Source organism: Vicugna pacos, chromosome 34 (assembly GCF_048564905.1).
Source record: "Vicugna pacos chromosome 34, VicPac4, whole genome shotgun sequence".
NCBI lineage: Eukaryota > Metazoa > Chordata > Mammalia > Artiodactyla > Camelidae > Vicugna > Vicugna pacos.
In genome coordinates this window covers 15,968,938-15,986,875 of record NC_133020.1, presented here as the reverse complement: position 1 = coordinate 15,986,875, position 17,938 = coordinate 15,968,938, and the positions used below count along the sequence as shown (strand labels likewise).

General features: G+C 37.9%; 1 protein-coding gene across 3 annotated transcripts; it reads right to left on the bottom strand.

Annotated features, from left to right (window-relative positions):
* Positions 1-2,667: 2,667 nt before the first annotated feature.
* On the bottom strand, positions 2,668-12,602 carry CLEC7A (C-type lectin domain containing 7A). 3 transcript variants are annotated; one of them, XM_015235624.3, is made up of 6 exons: positions 12,434-12,602; positions 10,618-10,734; positions 8,674-8,805; positions 7,409-7,560; positions 6,584-6,702; positions 2,668-3,865 (listed from the first exon to the last, which is right to left on the bottom strand). In XM_015235624.3, the coding sequence occupies exons 1-6, from the start codon at positions 12,537-12,539 to the stop codon at positions 3,733-3,735; spliced, it is 759 nt and encodes a 252-aa protein (XP_015091110.1). In that variant the 5' UTR covers positions 12,540-12,602; the 3' UTR covers positions 2,668-3,732. The 3 variants fall into 3 exon arrangements, with proteins under 3 accessions (XP_015091110.1, XP_006199919.2, XP_072810373.1); XM_006199857.4 differs by lacking the exon at positions 8,674-8,805; XM_072954272.1 differs by lacking the exons at positions 6,584-6,702; positions 8,674-8,805.
* Between the last annotated feature and the right edge of the window lie 5,336 nt (positions 12,603-17,938).

Genomic DNA, 17,938 nt, shown 5'->3' with positions numbered 1-17,938 from the left:
CAATTCAATACAGTCGGTGGACTTAATTGAACATTTTATACATAACACATTTGGTACGTGATGATTATGAACAATCCCAGATTTTAGTGGAAGTCCAGAATTTTAGAATTCTTACTACCTGTGATTTTAGGAAGCCAGGTAAAAAATTTTGCGTAAATTTAGTCAGCTGAGAAGGTAATAAGAAGATTGCTTTATCCAAGGATTTTTTTCCCTGAATCAGTACAGTAGAATTACATTATTCTACCAATGCGTTTCTGTATTTTGGGAGACAGCTTGGCTAAATCAAACATACTAGACACAAAATAGTGTGGGAGGTGTTGGGCTTGGGGCAGCCAGGTGCCAGAGAGATGGGTCAGGACGCCTGTGCTGTTTGTTAGTTTTTTTTTTTTTTCACATTTTCATTTATTTTGGGGGGTTGGGGAGTGATTATGTTTATTCCCTTATTTGTTTTTTAGTGGAGGTGCTGGGGATTGAACCCAGGACCTCCTGCACCCTGTGCATGCTAAACACGTGTTCTACCACTGGGCTACACCGGCGCTGCAAGACGCACATGTTGTGAATTCATTGTGTCTCGAGCTGTATATTGCTCATCAGGTTATTCTAAATAACACAAACCTAAAGGAAATCTCCCTTGCATAAGGCCATGCAAAAAAGTAGGAGACAAAAAATTATTGGGCCATTTGCATCAGATTGATGTAGTAGAAATTGTCACTGGAGAGAAGGCAGTAAAAAAATTGGGGGAGGAAAGTGAAGCACATAGGAGAATGAGGCAGAAGGATGGAATATTAGAAACTGCAGCAGCGGGGGCCTGAAAACATGCATTTAGGAGGTGCTGATAATTATGATCCTAAAGAAATACCAACTAGGAATTATTTCTCACACTTTGGTCATTCAAGTAGAGCCCTGATAATTTTTGCCAAACAATCTACATGAACATTTTTGCTACTTGTCCTTAAACACTTATTTTTTTCAAAATATTTTTTGAGCACCTACTTTATTCCGGGTGCAGGTCTCGGGTTCCGAGATACTCCAGTGTAAAGCAAAGCCCTCTGCACTGTTAGAGCCTGCACTGTAGGGAGGACGGCAGCTGATATACAAGAAAGATAATAAGTAAGTAAACAGTGGAATATGTTAGAATATGATAAGAAATATGGTAATATACGGAGGTGAGGGAAATTAAGAATTTACAGGAAGGTGGGCTGGTAATTTTAAATAAGGTAGTCACGGTCAGCCTCATTACGATGTGATATTTGAAAAAAAAAAAAAGATGTGATATTTGTATAGCAACTTGAAAGAAGTAAAAGAGGAGGTCCTGCAGATACTGGGGATAAGAATTGTTCACGCAAAGGGAACAGGAAGGTCAAAGGCCCTGAGATGGAAAGATGTTAGCTGTGGTTGAGAAGTAATACAGAAACCAGCGTCTTGAACAGGGTAAGTGAAGACGAGAAAAGTAGCTTAGCTCAAAGGAGTAAAGCGGGCCACAGCAATTGCCTTGCATACAATTGTAAAGGTCTTTTGTTTTGTTTTCTGTTTTGATTTTTTTTTTAACCCTGGTATGTGGGAAGTCGAGGAGAGTTTCAATAGAGAGCTGGCATGATTTGTTTTAAATGTAATGGCATCACTCTGCTATGTTTGAAAATGAACGAAAGAAAGATGAGTGCAGATGCTAGGAGACCTCTTTGAAAATTGCTGCAGTAACTCAGGCAGGAGAAGACAGGGGCCCTGGGATGGGTAAGTGTTTCTTCCAGTATGATCACTACTCATCTTGAATTCAGACGTAAGTCCAGCTAGAAACTGTCTTCCCTTTCCATCTCTTGGAAAAGTGTGTGTATTTTGTGTTGATTCCCACGCACGTTTCCACGTAGGCTGTGGCGTAAATGTGTATTAACGAGTGGGCTATGGTATGCCTTGGCCAACCTGGAGCACTCCTACTGTCCGCCATCACTTTTGTTAAAGTCAGGCTTTTATCTCTAAGTTGGAGGTTATTGTTGCTAGCCTGGCTGTTCTAGAGAGGGACTTCTGGACATTCGGCATACAGAATTATTTCCCTTGATTGTCATGATTTCTTCAACTCACCACTCCAGCAGGAGGACACAGGAGGAACCCACCAAACCAAAACCAAATGAAAATACATGGCCTCTCTTCCAAACTTCACTTTGTGCCTTAATTGAGCTTTCACCCTGAATTATCTTTGCCTTTCCACATTTCTTTTCAGAGAGCGACAGCACAGGTTAGTGCATTAAAAGAAAATAGTTAACCTCATCAAAACTCTCTATTTTCCTCTGTCAGATTTTTAAATATTTAAGATCCAAAATTTATGCTTCATCACAAAACTACCTACTGTGCTACCTCCTCCCCAGTGCCAAATTCGTCACCATTTTGGGGGAGAGAGCAAATAGTGATAGGGTTAATCACACACAGAACATCATTTAAAGGCCAGAGGTTCTTTAACATTTTTTGATTAAAGTGAAATTTACATAACATTAACCATTTTAAGGTGACAAATCCAGTGAATTTGACACGATTTCTGTTCACATATTAATAAACACGGGAAGGGTGTAAATGGCTCCCCAGTGATTTGGAAACGCCCCCCCCCCCGGAAATATAAATAGCACCAGTGGAAAAGTTTAAAAGAAAGCAAGAAAGAGACAAAATAGTGATGTTCCAAAAGTACCTTTTTATAGTAGTTACTAAGGAATTGCTGACAACTACAAAACAGTAATCATAAAAAGTAATAAAACACACTTTGCATTACAAAATGGTAATACTTCTGTCAATAAGACAGGTTACTTTTTATATTTATTATCAGATCTTTTTTTGATTGATAGCATTTAAAAAGGAGAAAGCTTTTTTGTAAGAGCAAATTCCTACAATTTCACATTATACAAGATTCTACTAGTTAGAGACATGGCAGGCATAATCTGTCAGCTATTTAATTGAGGGAAAAAAAGATGGAATTGCTAATTTTTATGATGATTTTGAGCAAAATCATGACCACACCAATGAATGAAATAGTAAAATGGCTCTGATTTAGTGAAGTTTCTTTTTTCTTTCCTTCATTTAGCTATTCAAAAAAGATTTCTAGCAGGCGGTCTGAGGACACGGAGGGGAGGTGACCATGCCCCTCCAGGCCACCCTCAATACCACCCATCATGAGAGCTGCCTGGATGAAATGGACAGACACCTGGAGAGCTCCCTTTACCCCCGATAATTCTTTCTAGCCACCCCCCTCCCCGCCAAACTTGCCTGTGCTTCTACATTTTAAAAAATCATTAAACTGTGGTAATAAAAGAAAAAATTCCTCCTGTGTCTGATACACTGCTGAAAGTGCAGGAACAAATCATGGAAACAAACCAGAGGTACTCCAGTGGCCCTTTATAAGGACAAAAAAAAAAAAAACTCCGGTATAGCCAGAAATTAAGATCTTGAAACACCTTTGTGGCTAATCCCAGGTAAATACAGAGTCAGCGGTAGAAAGAAAATTCAAGTTCAGCTGCCTGGACTCCATTTCTAGGGCTCTAATAACTAGAATATAATTCGGGTTGCCCAGCGGAGTTGGTAAATACAGAAATCCCAGCCTCCCCGTCCTGTTTCTCAGCTAAGATGACTGCGCTCTCTTGCTATTTTCAGCATTTGTTTTGACCTCAATCATCTCTCTTTTCTGTTTTGTTTCCTGCCTTTCTTACTATCCTACATACTTCTCTTTGCGTTTCCCTGGTGACACCCCCACCATTATATTGACAGCTTCTTCTCGCAAATACTGTACGAAAGCACACTGCAACGTTGGTCGTAAGTGTCTGACACATGAATCCACACACAATTGTGAGATGAGTCTTCTTGGGTAACTGTGCTTCTGATTTGAAACCTGTTAAAATAAAACATAGGGAGGTAATGGGAACAAACGTAAGAAATGTTGTCTACTGTCTACACAGAGCTGAAATAAATTGGTAAGGATACTGGCAAAGAGAGTTTCTGAAGTGTATATATTATTGGAAAAGGAAACTTAGATTTAGATTCTATTTGTTTCCAAATGGTAACAAAATCGTCTTCATTATTAAGTCATAAAAATGACTCAAAAATGTTTAAAGAAATACAACTAGTTGCATACAACTAAATAAAACCTCTGACAAAAAAGAAAAACCATTTAATATTGTAGAGGCAGTTTTTTTCTTTTACTTATCTTTCAACCTTTTACCTAGAAGTATATTTATCAAATAAAGCAACAGTTTAGTGAAATTATTATTGAGTGTATTTAGTGAGTGGAAGAGTTCTTGCTGAAAGTTATCAAGAAGTAAGTGAGGAATCACAGATATCAAGGCCATTTAGAGGCAGTTCAAACAACTCTATATGTTGAGTGCATCCTGAAGGTTGAGCTGTGTACTGCAGTATAATGTAGACCACTATGAGAATGGCCATGGGTAGATAGAGGCAGGGCTGTGTCCTATTTGCTCTTTAATTTCCTAAAGAAGCCGGGTTATTTAGCAAAACTCAATGGGCATCAGTGAGCCTCAGTGTACAAGCTGTGGTCTGGTGCTCTTCATCTTGCACATCTATCTTTCCTTGGCCCTGGAGTTGAAGGACTGAGAAAATGCTTCTGCAGAAATGACTAGATTAAGGCCCAGTCTCAGGGAAATTCTGACCAGAATATTTTCTTGACATCTAAGAGATTTGGGGGGTAGGTACAAGCCAGATTAAATCACTGTCACCAATGAGTAGTTACACATCAAACCTCTACTTAGGACTTCAGAGAGTCCACTAGTCATGTTTTAAAATAGCAAAAGAAAACTCAGACAAATGCTATAGAAAATTAAGAGATATATTTTGTTAAGATTGTTAATAAATTCACTGTGCTTGGGCTATTCGAAGTGAAATAGTGAAGTGGTATTAAAATCAAAGTGCGATCATACTCAGGAGTTAGCACTATTCACACCCGGAGTGCCTATGAGAAGCAAATGAAAAGCCACTCTGCACACTTCAAATTAATTCTACAAATATTTAAGATACAACGTTAAGCCCGCTAGCAAAAATAATCAGGCCTACAAGAAAACAAATCAAGATGAATAAAAATACAAGAAAGAGATGATGGAAGCAGGTGCACATGAGTATAGAACACTGGCCTTATCCAACACAAATGTTAAAAGAAGTATACAGTGTATTCCAGGAGTCTAAAGACAACATTGAGACTGTTGAAAGAAAGCTAGGAAATATAGACAGTGACTGAGTAGATCTGAGAAGTTATAAAACTGAAAAATTCACTAAACAGTGTTCATGACAGCACTATGCAGAACAACCACAAAGCAGCAACAACTCCAATGTTCATCAACAGACGACTGGATAAACACAATGTATGAATACATGTTAGTACTAATATATAGATGGACCAATTATGCTAAGTGGAAGAAGCCAGACGCGAAAAGCCACATACTGCATGGCTCCATTTACATGAAATGTCCAGAAGAGGCAAATCTGTACACGTAGAAAGTAGGTAAGTGGTTGCCAGGGACAGGGTGAAGAGGAGATAATGGGGAAGGATTGCCAGTGGGAACAAGACTTCTCTTTGGGGTGATGAAAATGTTCTGGAATGAGATAGTGATGATGGATATACAACTCGATGAATACACTACCACCACCGAAGTGTGCACTTTTAAAGGATGAGTTTTATGGCATGTAAATTACACCTCAATAAAGCTGTTATTAAAAAAAAAAAGAACAAATCCAAAAAAATTAAAATTTTAATTGAGGCTTTTAACAGCAGATGAGCTACAGATGAGAAAAAAATGAACTGGAAGATATGTGAGACTTAAATATATAGATTAAAGGAGAAAGGATGAAAATGCAGGAAAAAGCAAAGGAAACACGTAGGGTACTATGAATACATAAAACTACAAGTCCGGAAGGGAGGAGGTGACATTTGACACAAATATGGCTTACAACGCTTCAAAATTGAAAAAAAGACATCAGATTTAAACATGTATTACTTTCAAATAGCTGACCTTTCCAAAACAACAATAAAAAAAGTAGAAAACATTATAGTATCTTTGAATGCCTGAGAGAAAAAACTACACATTTCTAATTTTATACTAAAACTTTTTTTTAGAAAAGTTAAAATAAAGACAGTTCTAGACAAACACAGAGAATCCAACTTTAAAATTTCAAGTCTGAAGGAGATACTAAAGTGTATTCTTCAGATAAAAAAAAAACTTCAAAATCGAAGGTAGGAGAGGTAGAAAGGAGTAAGAAGCAATGAAAATCATAAATATGTGGGAAAATCCAATAAACTGCATAAATCTGTACATCTATTGTTTTCTAGGGTTATATTTTCATTGATTCCAGGATGCTATCAATTGTTGGAGGGAATAATTATGTCGGTAGCCCTACGTGGCTACTCAGCTCTTTTTGACTCGAATGTCCCCCCTACCCTCCTGTTTTGTTTTGTTTTTTTTCCTGACTCACTCTTTCTCTCCTCACCACTATGTATCTTTTTCTCTCTCTTTCTTATTGTGGCCAACAGATCAGATTCTTAACTGACAAGCTCTCACCTCCCTGGGAAAGGCTATGACGCTTTGGTTCTCCAGACACTTACACGTCAGGCAAGAACATTGAACCATCCTCCCAGAGCCACGGTCCTTCAGTCTGACGGCGAGCAAGCCCTATCCAAAATGAATGATCAGGCTGGGAGGACACTTGCCATGATATAAATTCCTGTAAGGAAACATAAAGACAAACACATGAGCTAGAGATGGAGAGACAAAGACAGAAGATACAGACAGACAGTCTCAAAGGTTTTGAGAGGCAACAGATTGAGTCACCTTGGTGGGGGATGCAGGCAGACTGTGGCATCAACTTTTTATGTCGAAGGGGATCTCTCTCTGAACTTCTATGGTATTTGTGGCCGATACCCAATGTTTAACTTTTCACAGCAGTTGAATTGCTTCTATTTTCTTACAAATTGAATGACCCTTGCAATAGCAAGCTTACTTTTTTACACCTCTTTGCCTTTCCCAATATCTTGCAAGAAGTAAATGATTTATAAATGCGTATTGTCACAGCTGCGATTTTTCTTGATAATGATGATGACAAGGGGGACAATTTTCTATTTCACTCCACCAGTTTGACAACTGAAATCCAAACCCACAAAGATGACTAGCGACCTGATTGTTTTAGTCATGCAGACTTGGAGTGTGTTTGAAAGGATTTGTTTTTAAAGTAAAATGTGCTTATTTGATTAACTCATGAAAAATAGAAGCATATATTGTGAACTTTACTCACGTATTGCATGCTATTATTAAAATTATGGAGAATATGTAAAATGACGTTCTTCTAAGGAAAATCATCACTAGCAGGAATCTACCTCTGTATTTATGCTCAGTATAGCCCACAGATACTTGTGACTGACATCTACACTTACCAACTCTTTTGAGCTGTCTATCTTCAGGAGATGAGAGCCCAGCTGAGAGCACTGTCTTTTACTTCCGTCCCAGGAATCTAATGATGTCCTAAATAGGTAGCAGCTATTTTCATGTGTGATCCAGTGAGGGGGACACGAGCTAGGAAGAATTCCTGGAAATAAAGGTAAATACAATGAGGTTCATTCTATACCAATCCCCTCCTTTAGTGTAAGTACCATTCACCCTGAGGACACTCCATCAATGATCAATGACTTGCCATTAATATATTTTATTTTCAGTTCAAACGGTAGGGATATGGCACTGCAGAAGAAGCCACGTTAAGATCCTCCTACTCATTTTAAATTTAAAAACGCATTGAGTAACGATAAGCAATGTTTTAGACAGTCCACCTGCCTTTCCTTCTTGACTTGTCTTCCATTTTCTTCAAATTCAGCCCAGAATTCCCTTTCTCCAGGATGACACTTAAAATAAATCAACCCAAAATCACTCATTGAGCTATAGAGTAAGTTCATGTTAACTTACTTTATAGGTGTGAGGTCCATTTCAGAACGCAATTTTCCCAGTGAGAAGAAAAGTGTAAGAGCTATTATTCACCCTGTAGAGTCTCTTGGTTTTGATTTATTAGCTACTTGATACAAATAGTGAGGAGGTATGTGTCCAGAGATGGAAAATTGAAGTCAAAATACTGTCATAGTCAATCATGACGCAATCAGAAATTGAAGCTCATTATATTAAAAGATTATAATTAGATCAATGAAATTGTATGATTAAAGGAAAACAAATTTAGCCAGTTTTTAGAAACATATCTATCGGGTAAATCTCTTCTGTGCATGTTTAACGTAGCCTCTTAATTCTTAGCAACAATTTCCCTTCTTTCCTTTTTCTGTTCTGACATCGTATTTCCTATTTTAATTATATTACTTTGAAATGTCAGTTTCCTAAAGCAGGAGAACACAGCTTGTTCCTTCACGTCAAGTTGTACAATCTCTGATAAGCCTGAAGACATAGTCTGTGATCAATTAGATACTGATTTGAGGGAAAAATCCAGTCTACAACTGTTCAACCAAGTTTATAAGGCATTTGTGTCACTTCACTGTATCTATGACGGGGTGTATTTTACTGAGATAACACTGCCGTGTTCTTTCCCTGAATGCGCGATCACTGCATGCAAAAGCCCTTTCTTCACCCCCTGCTCTAAACCTTAGCACCAACAATGAACCCTTCTGAGTCAAGGTTGCTATCCATCCTTTAACTCTGCCCTTGCCTGTGAGAGCCTTGGTCGGAGCCATACTCTCTTCTAAAGATGACTGTGTGGGTTGACTGCGGTGCTCCTTATTTCTTGATGGAAAGTTGTCATTCTTCAATGGGTTGTTCCCTGAACTGGATCTCCATATAGCTTCATATAAGAACAATAATAATAATAATGACAGAGAAAAAGGTCATGTTATTATGTTTGAAAATTAAAACCCCCAAACCCGTATTTTTGTTGGACTGTTAAGGGATACGTTCTTCTTGTGTGTGATTTTTATTTTTTTAATTGAAGTTTAGTCTATACACAACATTGTGTTAGTTTCTGCTATACAGTGTAGTGATTCATCTATACATATATATATTCCCTTTCATATTCTCTTTCATTATAGGACATTACAAGGTACTGAATATAGTTCCCTGTGCTATGTAGTACACTTGTTGTTTATCTATTTTATGTTTAGTAATTAGTATCTGCAAATTCTGAACTCACAATTTATCCCTCCCCACCCCCTTTCCCCTCTGGTAACCATAAGTTTGTTTTCTATGTCTGTGAGTCTGTTTCTGTTCTATAAATAAGTTCATTTGTGTCCTTTTTTTTAAGATTCTCCATTAAGTGATACCACATGGTATTTTTCTTTCTCTTTGTGGCTTACTTCACTTAATATGACAATCTCCAGGTCCATCATGTTGCTGCAAATGGCATTATTTTATTATTTTCATGGTTGAGTAGTATTCCATTGTGTGTGTGTGTGTGTGTGTCTGTATATGTGTATACACACTACAACTTCTTTATCCATTCTTCTGTCAATGGACATTTAGGTTGTTTCCATGTCTTGGCTGTTATAACTAGTGCTGCTATGAACATTGGGGTGCATGTGTCTTTTCAAATTAGAGTTTCTTCCAGATAGATGCCCAGGAGGGATTGCTGGATCATAGGGTAGGTCTGTTTTTAGTGTTTTAAGGAATGTCCATACTGTTTTCTGTAATGGCTACACCAAACTACATTCTCACCAACAGTGTAGGAGGGTTCAAAGGGATACACTCTTGAGTAATGATAACTGCATAATATGTTGCTGATGGAGAGGTAAAGATGGATAAACAGATATGGATAGAATAGATGATAGATTAAATAGATGGAAAAAAGAAATAACTTCCATGAAGAAAGTGTAATGCGAAAGAGAAAAACGAAGCAGATAGAGAAGAAGGGGTTAGAGAGAAAGCAAGAGGCAAATAAAATACTGTCATTTGGAGCCATGATAGTTTTGAAACAGTAATAAATTTTCTATTTTCTATCATTTGAGAATGAGAATCCTTGAGGACTTGCCTGGTGCCTACAACATAAAATGTACTCAATAAACACTTGACTAATTAAGGAATCTTTCATAAAGACTCTGTGAAGACACCATAATGCTTTGTTGACAGTAGAATGCAAGAGATATAAAATCTAAGGAAATGTGTTCATCCATTACAAAATACCTACTTCGTACTTGGAATGAGCCTTCGGTGTTTCCTGGTATTACCGAAAGGATTCATATTAAAGATCAGTAATAAAACAATTTCCTTGAATCTTGAGACATAAAATGAGCTTAGAGTCTCTTTAGAGAATTTATTTCATTAGGAAGATGAACACCAGTTGTACTTCCTTCTTCACCTCCACTGGTTTCCTTTCATTAATTTATCCTAGGAATTCCACAGCTTTGAAACCAGCTATTCAAGGGGGTAGCAGAGAAATGCAGTTAGGAGTGTGAGTTTTTCAGACAGATCACCTAAATTCTTAATCACGGCCCTACCTTAACCAGTTTATGACCCTAGAAATAAAATGAGAACTAACACCACCAATTCAGTAGAGTCAATATACAGATTAAATTAGATTATGTTACGCTCTTAAAAGAGTGCCTGGGACATCATAAATGTTTATTGAATCTCCATTGTTGTGCATCTCCCCAACCAAACTCACCCATGGTACCTAGGACCACGGCTGTCACCAGCATTACCAAGCATAAAATCCCCACAGTCACAGCAACGGGACGCCAACAAGGGGATGGAGCACAAGGTCGTAAGGAACCAAAGGAAGCTGAAAGTGAAGAGAGAAGGTGAGTCTCTGGATCATGGAGCACTTCAGTCCTACAGTTCATCAAAATCTGACCCCCAGAAAACCGACTCATCTTGGATTAGTCTGAATTTTGCTCCACCTTTAACACATTTCTTCAGGTTCTGAAACTGTCATCTGAGCCCCATGCCGTGGGATCTGCCCACTCCTAATTTCAGTTCCACATTGATGTCTGTAGGTCTTGACGCTGCCAGGATTCCTGAAATCCTACTCAGGCTTCGAAGAGACAGCTTAATGTAGCAGAAATAGCACTGGTTGCCAAGGGTAATCTTCCCCTTTTACTTATTTGTTGCATATCCTTGGGCAAATTACTTCCTCTGCTTTTTTTCAATGCTCTTTGTGAAAAATCAGGGTAATAATACATCAAAGGATTACTGTGGGAATTAAATAAGCTGACACGCATAAAAGCACCTACCAGTGCATGATAGACAACTCTCAGTTTGTCCACAAATGTGTATAAACACACACATGCCTCCCTGCCCATTGCATCATCCAGTTTTCCACTCTTCCCTGACAGGTTGCCCAAGAAAAGAATTGCTTAAGTGACAAGAGATAAATAATTGTGCAATGTGGACGACCAGAAAGCAGAAGAGAGAAAATTCTGCCTCAAAACCTGTAAATAATCTCTCTTTTGATAACAAGCAGCTCACTTGATGTTACTATCACTACACCAAGACTGAGACTAAGCAGTGAAAGCATTTCAGAGAATTGACAAATAGGAAGAATCACAGAGGAGATTTAATTGCTCATTTAATGAAGACAGAGACCTCTTAACGCCCTTCTCTAAATTTCAGTTCTTTTACATTCTAAGTCACATGTCCTGATAATGAGATATTTTTAACTAACACATAGGTTTTTTTCTTCACTGGTATACAAAGAACTCCCTTTTGCCTTAAAAAATTCCAAATCAAAAAAAAAATCAGATTTGGGATTCTAAATCTTATGACTTCTGACTTCCCTTTGGCCTTTTCTGCAAAATCACAAGTGGTTTTTTCCATCTTTCCTTTCTTCTCTCCAGCATCCTGATGCGGGTCATATACACTTCTTTCTTCAAGTGTCCTTGACCTCCATTCTACAACTTGCTCGTTTCTAACAAATAAGCCACAAGTTACTCCCTTTGAATTCTATCATCATTGCATTTCATCACACTTATTACCAACTCCTCACTTTTGAAGAGTTTATTTCTACAGAACAGAGAAATTGTATTTTCTATCATCATAATTAAATACAGTTGACCCTTGAATGACCCAAGGGTTAAGGGGCCCACCCCCCCAGTCAAAAATCTCCCTGTATCTCCCTGTAACTTGTAGTCGGCCCTTTATATCTGCGATTCCTCCTGTCTGTAGATCAGGATCCGCAGATTCGACCAACTGCAGATTGTGGAGCACTGTCATATTTACTACTGAAAAACGTCCATGTATGAGTAGACCTGTGCAGTTCAAACCCACATTGTTCAAGGGTCAACTGTACTAAAGATTGGTCACTGAATGGTTGCCATAAAAAAAAGGCTTAGCACACAGTCAAACTATCTTCAGGGGCTTCTGAAACCTTTAAAAATAGATTAATAAAGCCCCAACAAATCACTAGTCTCTCAAAATTCTTTTTCCACTTCCAGTTTTAGTCATTGAGAATGAGAATGTTGAAGTCAGGAAGAAAAGTATACCTTTCTTTGAGTCCACGGATCTCCTGGTGATGTGGCGAGAGCTGAAGTCTAGTTGAGTGTATCCATCCTCATCCAAATTTTCCAGTGACGAACGGTATTCCATCATTCTACTGAGTTCCAGAATTGGCACAGCATTTGAGAGCTCTTTCTTCTCTTCTCCTAAGACAACTGCCTGTGGACAAAAGAGGATCTATGAGTCAAATCATGTGGCAGAGGCGTTCACTAAGTGTTAACAAGTTGAGCTTAAGTAGTCCAAGCAGATACCCAAAAGCAGGAAATGAAAACTATGCTGTGGTAGTTTCCCATTGGTACCTTTAGATCCTGTTTCTGAGACTGAGGAGTCTTAAGAGAACTATAAGCTAGCACAAGAGATGGGTAGATACCTGTGAGGAAGCTCATTGACTAACAAGTGAAAACCCACAGGTAGGTGTATGAAAGATGCCTCAGGTACATTGTTGTAACAACAGAGGAAGCAAATCTCTTGGAGATTTGTCAGAGGTCAAGAACACAAAGTAGCAAACTCTTTGTTCAACAATTGCTATGAGCTAAGTATTGTCCACTGCACGTGTTTTCTCATACAATCTCAGTTTTCCAACACATCTTTGAGGTGGCTGTTTTTAGCCCGATTTTCAAATGACAAAACTGACACAGAGGAATTTGACTCCCTTGCTCAGTTTTAAGAAGCTAATAAAAATTTTGAAGCAAGGAATCAAACCAAAGTCTACCTTTTCATATGTTGAACTGTTGTCAGCAGTAGCGTTTGTTCCCAGAATGAAATCTCAAAAATAATATCCTTCCCAAAAAAGTATCTATTTGGGTAAGTTTACTAGAATGAGCGTCACACCAGGAAATGGAAACACAGGAGATCCTGAGGCACAGGTCCAATGTGACTTTTTGGAAATTTGATATAAATAAATGAATAAAGAGAACGGATTATATGAATATGTAGAAATAAATGAATTAAATAGGTGGCAAGATTATTCACAAACTAATCATTCCCTTAAGAACCTTTGTAGAGAAAGAAATTGTAAGCCTTCGGAAGACAGCAACATTTCAAATAACTTCTCTATTTACGTTCACAAATTTCACCCAAAAAATCCTCAAATTCCACCTCAGGTGTGAATGCTAACTTGGGTCTCCTGCTTCCCTCCTTCCCTCCATCCATCCATTAAGCAATTAAATCTCAACTGAACATTAACTATATTCTCAGGATCAAGACCAAATAAATTACTTAAATTGTTTAAGTGTGCCCTGGGCTGGGCAGACCCCAAAAATGGCTCAGCTTCATTCACAACATTCTTTCCAGTGGTAGTCATGCTTAACTACAAATGACATGGAATCTTCTCGTGGAGTCCTTGAAATTTTTTTAATTAAGCCAAAGGCTCTCTTTATAATGGAAAGATCCTTCAGAGTGAAACTGTGTTCTTCACCATTTTTTCCCCAGTCCAACTGCCCTTTTCTGTTCTGTTCATGGTCTAGTGGTTTCAGCTGGTTACACTGCTCACATTTCACATATGACCTTGCTATCCATCTAACTTGAGCCCTGTCCCTTCCATTGGACTGGGGGGACGTGTACACAGCGTATATAAACATCACTCTCACGTGGCATTTGTGTTTGAAACTTTCCAGTCTCTCCAAGGAAGAAATGATATTTATATGTCATTTTCTTACTGGTGGGTACTTATAACTGTTTCCCTCACTAATCCTTGAGTACCTTGAGCAGTGGTGCACCTAGCATACTTTCAACAGCTCATTTATTACTTTTTTTTTGCCTCCTTCTCTAAATGACAGATTTTTAGTAATAATCACGAAATGGAATGAATGATAGTAATAATAATCAGAAAACAAATGGAAGCAGTGAGTTTTTAATTGAATTTTATATATAAAATCATGCCAGTAAAAATTGAAAGGTACATATATATATATGTACACTAAAATAAATACTGTACGAACTACTTTTAATTATATGGATAAAAATCTTTTTGATTATATTAATACTGTTTTTGGAAAAGGGAGAAGGAATTTATACCTATATAAAAGTGTATCACAGTAATAAATAACAACATTACAATTTCTGTTTTGGACCCATACCTTCTCCAAATTGGTCAATAATTTCATCAAGATTAATCTTTTTCACATGTTCATGTTGGCTAGACCGTGTACCCTGACACATCAATTGATTTAAAACCACTTTTTGTTTAATTTTGAAAAGGTTCTTCCATTGAAACAACTAATATAAAAATAAGAAAAAGATTTATACTAGAATATTGTGGCAAAGATTTAGAAAATTCCTATTTCACAATTATTCTAGAAATTTCAATCGTGTTCGTGTCTTTGTTTCTTCAGGATCAATTTTAGAAGATTTCAAATGTCTCTACAAATTGAAACGTATGTAAGTACAGATAATAATTACAAATAGTTGCATAGAATGGTAATTGAAATAACTCAACTTCTGTTTCTTTGACTTTATGACGTTTATTTAAAATCTACGGGCAATTCCAAACCATTCCGACTTGTTCCCAAAACCAGATGTCAGTGTAACTGGGAGCTCTGTGAATCAACTTCCATGCAGAATACAATATTTACTAAAGGAAAATTGACACAGACCTGTTAATATGAAATATATATAGTTATTATCCAGGAGTCCAGAATAGCAAATTTACTTACGTGGTAAAATTTGTTTGTAATCCTAAAATCACCTTGAGTGGCCTGACCACACAGTGGACAAAATATTTAGATTCCACATATAAATGATATCACATAAGATTCTTCTTTTTGATCACACAAACGCATCAAGTTGTTCCCGTCTCAGGGACTTTGCACCTATACCCTGGCTGATGTGATTTGCCTAGAGAGCTTTACTTGGTGGGATTTTTCGTGATACTCAGTTCTCATCTTAAGTATCACTCTCTCTGGGAGGTTCCACATCAAGACGATGGCTATTGGAGGATTCCAGTCTATGCCACCCTCTGAGTAGAAACAAGAAGCTGTCCTGCTCCTGGGACCCCTAGACCAGACTTCTAGAGATTTCCCTGACAGGCAGGGTCAGCGCCCCTACTCAGCCCTGAAGCAGCTACAGAAGATCGATCATCACCCCTCTGCTTCCCATAAGATTATGGAAGTAAAATCTGAGTGGGTGGAATGAGACAGGAGGGAAGAGGGCAGGGCACAACCACTGAAGGAATGACACAACCGTTGAGGATAGGATGAACTGGTTAGAATCAAGATGACAGAAGAGTTGACTTCCAGTAGACCTCAAGCCTCATTATACGCTCCTTGGGTACATTAGCATGCTCAATGACACACCCACAGTTGCCATGAAAGTTCCCAGGCTGTTCATAAAAGGCCAAAAAGTGGATGGGGCCCAGTTCCTGGAAATCCCCACCCCTTCCCCAACATAGTTGGAATAATCCTACTTGTTAGCACATGAAATTACCAAGCCCATAAAAACTAACGTGACACCGCGCTGTCACTCTCTCTGTTGCCCTCTGAGATGGCCTGCACCCTGTCTATGGCATGTGCATCTGCTTTAAATGAAGCATTCCCACACCTCATGCTTTCTCTCCCTCTCGACTTTTGAGATGTCTGCATTCTGCCTGTGTAATGTGTATCTTCTAAGCTACTCTCCCTTCTGAGTGAGATTGGACCACATTCTGTCTATGGAGTACCTATCTCCCTAAATAAACTTGCCTTCACTTAAAAAAAAAAAAATTTAGCAAAATCAGGCAGGAGTGAATGAGGTGATGGTGCCACCTGCTGCTTTGTGCTGCAAATTTCAAGGCAAGTTAGAGGAAGTTCATCTATTTTAAGCACTTAATGAGCAAAACTGAAAATTTCTGCAGTCTGGACCTGACTCATAATAAAAACGTGACTTTTGCTCTGCTTAAAGGCATCTATATTTCCTCATTCCTAAGAAATTGTAGTTTCGAGGGGTTATTTTGTGGTGCTCAGGCTTGGATTCCTTCAATAACTACTGCTGATGTTTACTGTCCTTTTAGTTTTTAGTATCTGCCAGTGTATGATCCCTTCTTGAAGGGCAGGAAACTTGCCTTGTTCATTACAAACTCCCAGCATCTAGAGTACCACTTCATATGTTAAGAGAATAAATAAAATTGTATATATGTAGCTATCTTTAATTTAATTGTTTCCTTCCAACACAGTAGACTGTAAGTACCCTGAAAATAGAATCTCCATATATTCATTACTGTCTACTCTGTTGGCACTAAGGAAGGAGGCATTTGAGAGAGCACTGTTAGATGAATGAATGAATGTACCCAAAAAAGAGTGAGAAAAATCTCAACTCCACATCTCCTTGTCACAGTAAATTAGAATAACTTGGGGAAAGTATCCTGATAGTATTTTGATATTTAAGTTACTGATGTATATGAACAAGTATTTTAAAGTTATATATCATGCACCTACATCATTTCCCATACATAACACACATGCTTAATAGGATGGGCATAATATTTAGAAAAAGTTGTTTATTTAATTTTTTTTAATATTTGGGATTATTGCAATTAAGTAAAAGACTTAGTACTATATAAGCATATACCAGAAAAGAACTTAGCAAACACAGATGGTTTGATGTTTATGAATGTATTTAGGTAGATTCCTGCTGGCAGGCATGCAGGATGCTTTACCAAACTTGAATTATTTATATTACTACTGGATTGCTTATTCTGTAAGAGTGGAATTATAAATTATCTGTCAGCTGTGCTTTTATTTATATTTTTTTTAGTATTTTTGTTTTGTTTTCTCAGGGGAAGATAATTGGGTTTGTTCATTTATTTTGTAAGGGAAGTGCTGGAGATTGAACCCAGGGCCTCGTGCCTGCTAAGCACGTGCTCTCCCACTGAGCACCCCACCTAGCTGTGCTCTTAATGGAGTAAAAGAACCAAAACAGAGCTGAGGCCTGTGACTGCTCACTGCAGTAGAACATGGACCATTAAGTTTAAATGGCTTCTACCAAAAGCCAATTTAATCATTTTCAAAGCCACTGAGATTTTCTTAGGGTCCAGGTACAAGTCAAATGGCTAACAGCCCTACTAAGAATGCTGAGGTTCCCAACTGTCCAAATGCGTAGAATCACATACTTCTCTCTCATTTTAAGATTTACCCCCAGGAAATGAGTGGCCCATCAATTGTCTGGTCCACGGCATCTTTCACAGGATAGTACCTCGCACGTCACCGGGTTGAAGGTGACTGATCGTGGAGAGGGAGAGGTGGAGAGGATTTTGGAAGTAAATGTAGCTGCAAAGAAGATACATTTGGAGCCAATAAGACATAAAGACGAGATTTTTAAAAATTTGTTCATTTTACTTGTTAAGATTTAAAAACTCAAACAATAGATTCAGAAAGCATATACATTCTACTCCTGTTTCCAAACCAGCACAGTCTAAGTCTGCAAAATACTCTAAGGTAATTCAATATTTGAAATAACATTCACTTAAATACCATTGTGAAAGAAAAAATACTGCCAACCATATCAGTAAACAAAGAATG

What these genes read in the sequence shown, in the direction of transcription:
- CLEC7A (XM_015235624.3), bottom strand. Translation starts at nt 12,539, where the DNA reads ATGATGGAATACCGTTCGTCACTGGAAAATTTGGATGAGGATGGATAC. An exon ending in CGTGGTCCTAGGTACCATGG is followed by an intron (nt 8,806 to 10,617) that starts GTGAGTTTGGTT and finishes TCTTATATGAAG; the next exon opens with CTATATGGAGATCCAGTTCA. An exon ending in TCAATGTTCTTGCCTGACGT is followed by an intron (nt 3,866 to 6,583) that starts GTAAGTGTCTGG and finishes TTATTTTAACAG; the next exon opens with GTTTCAAATCAGAAGCACAG.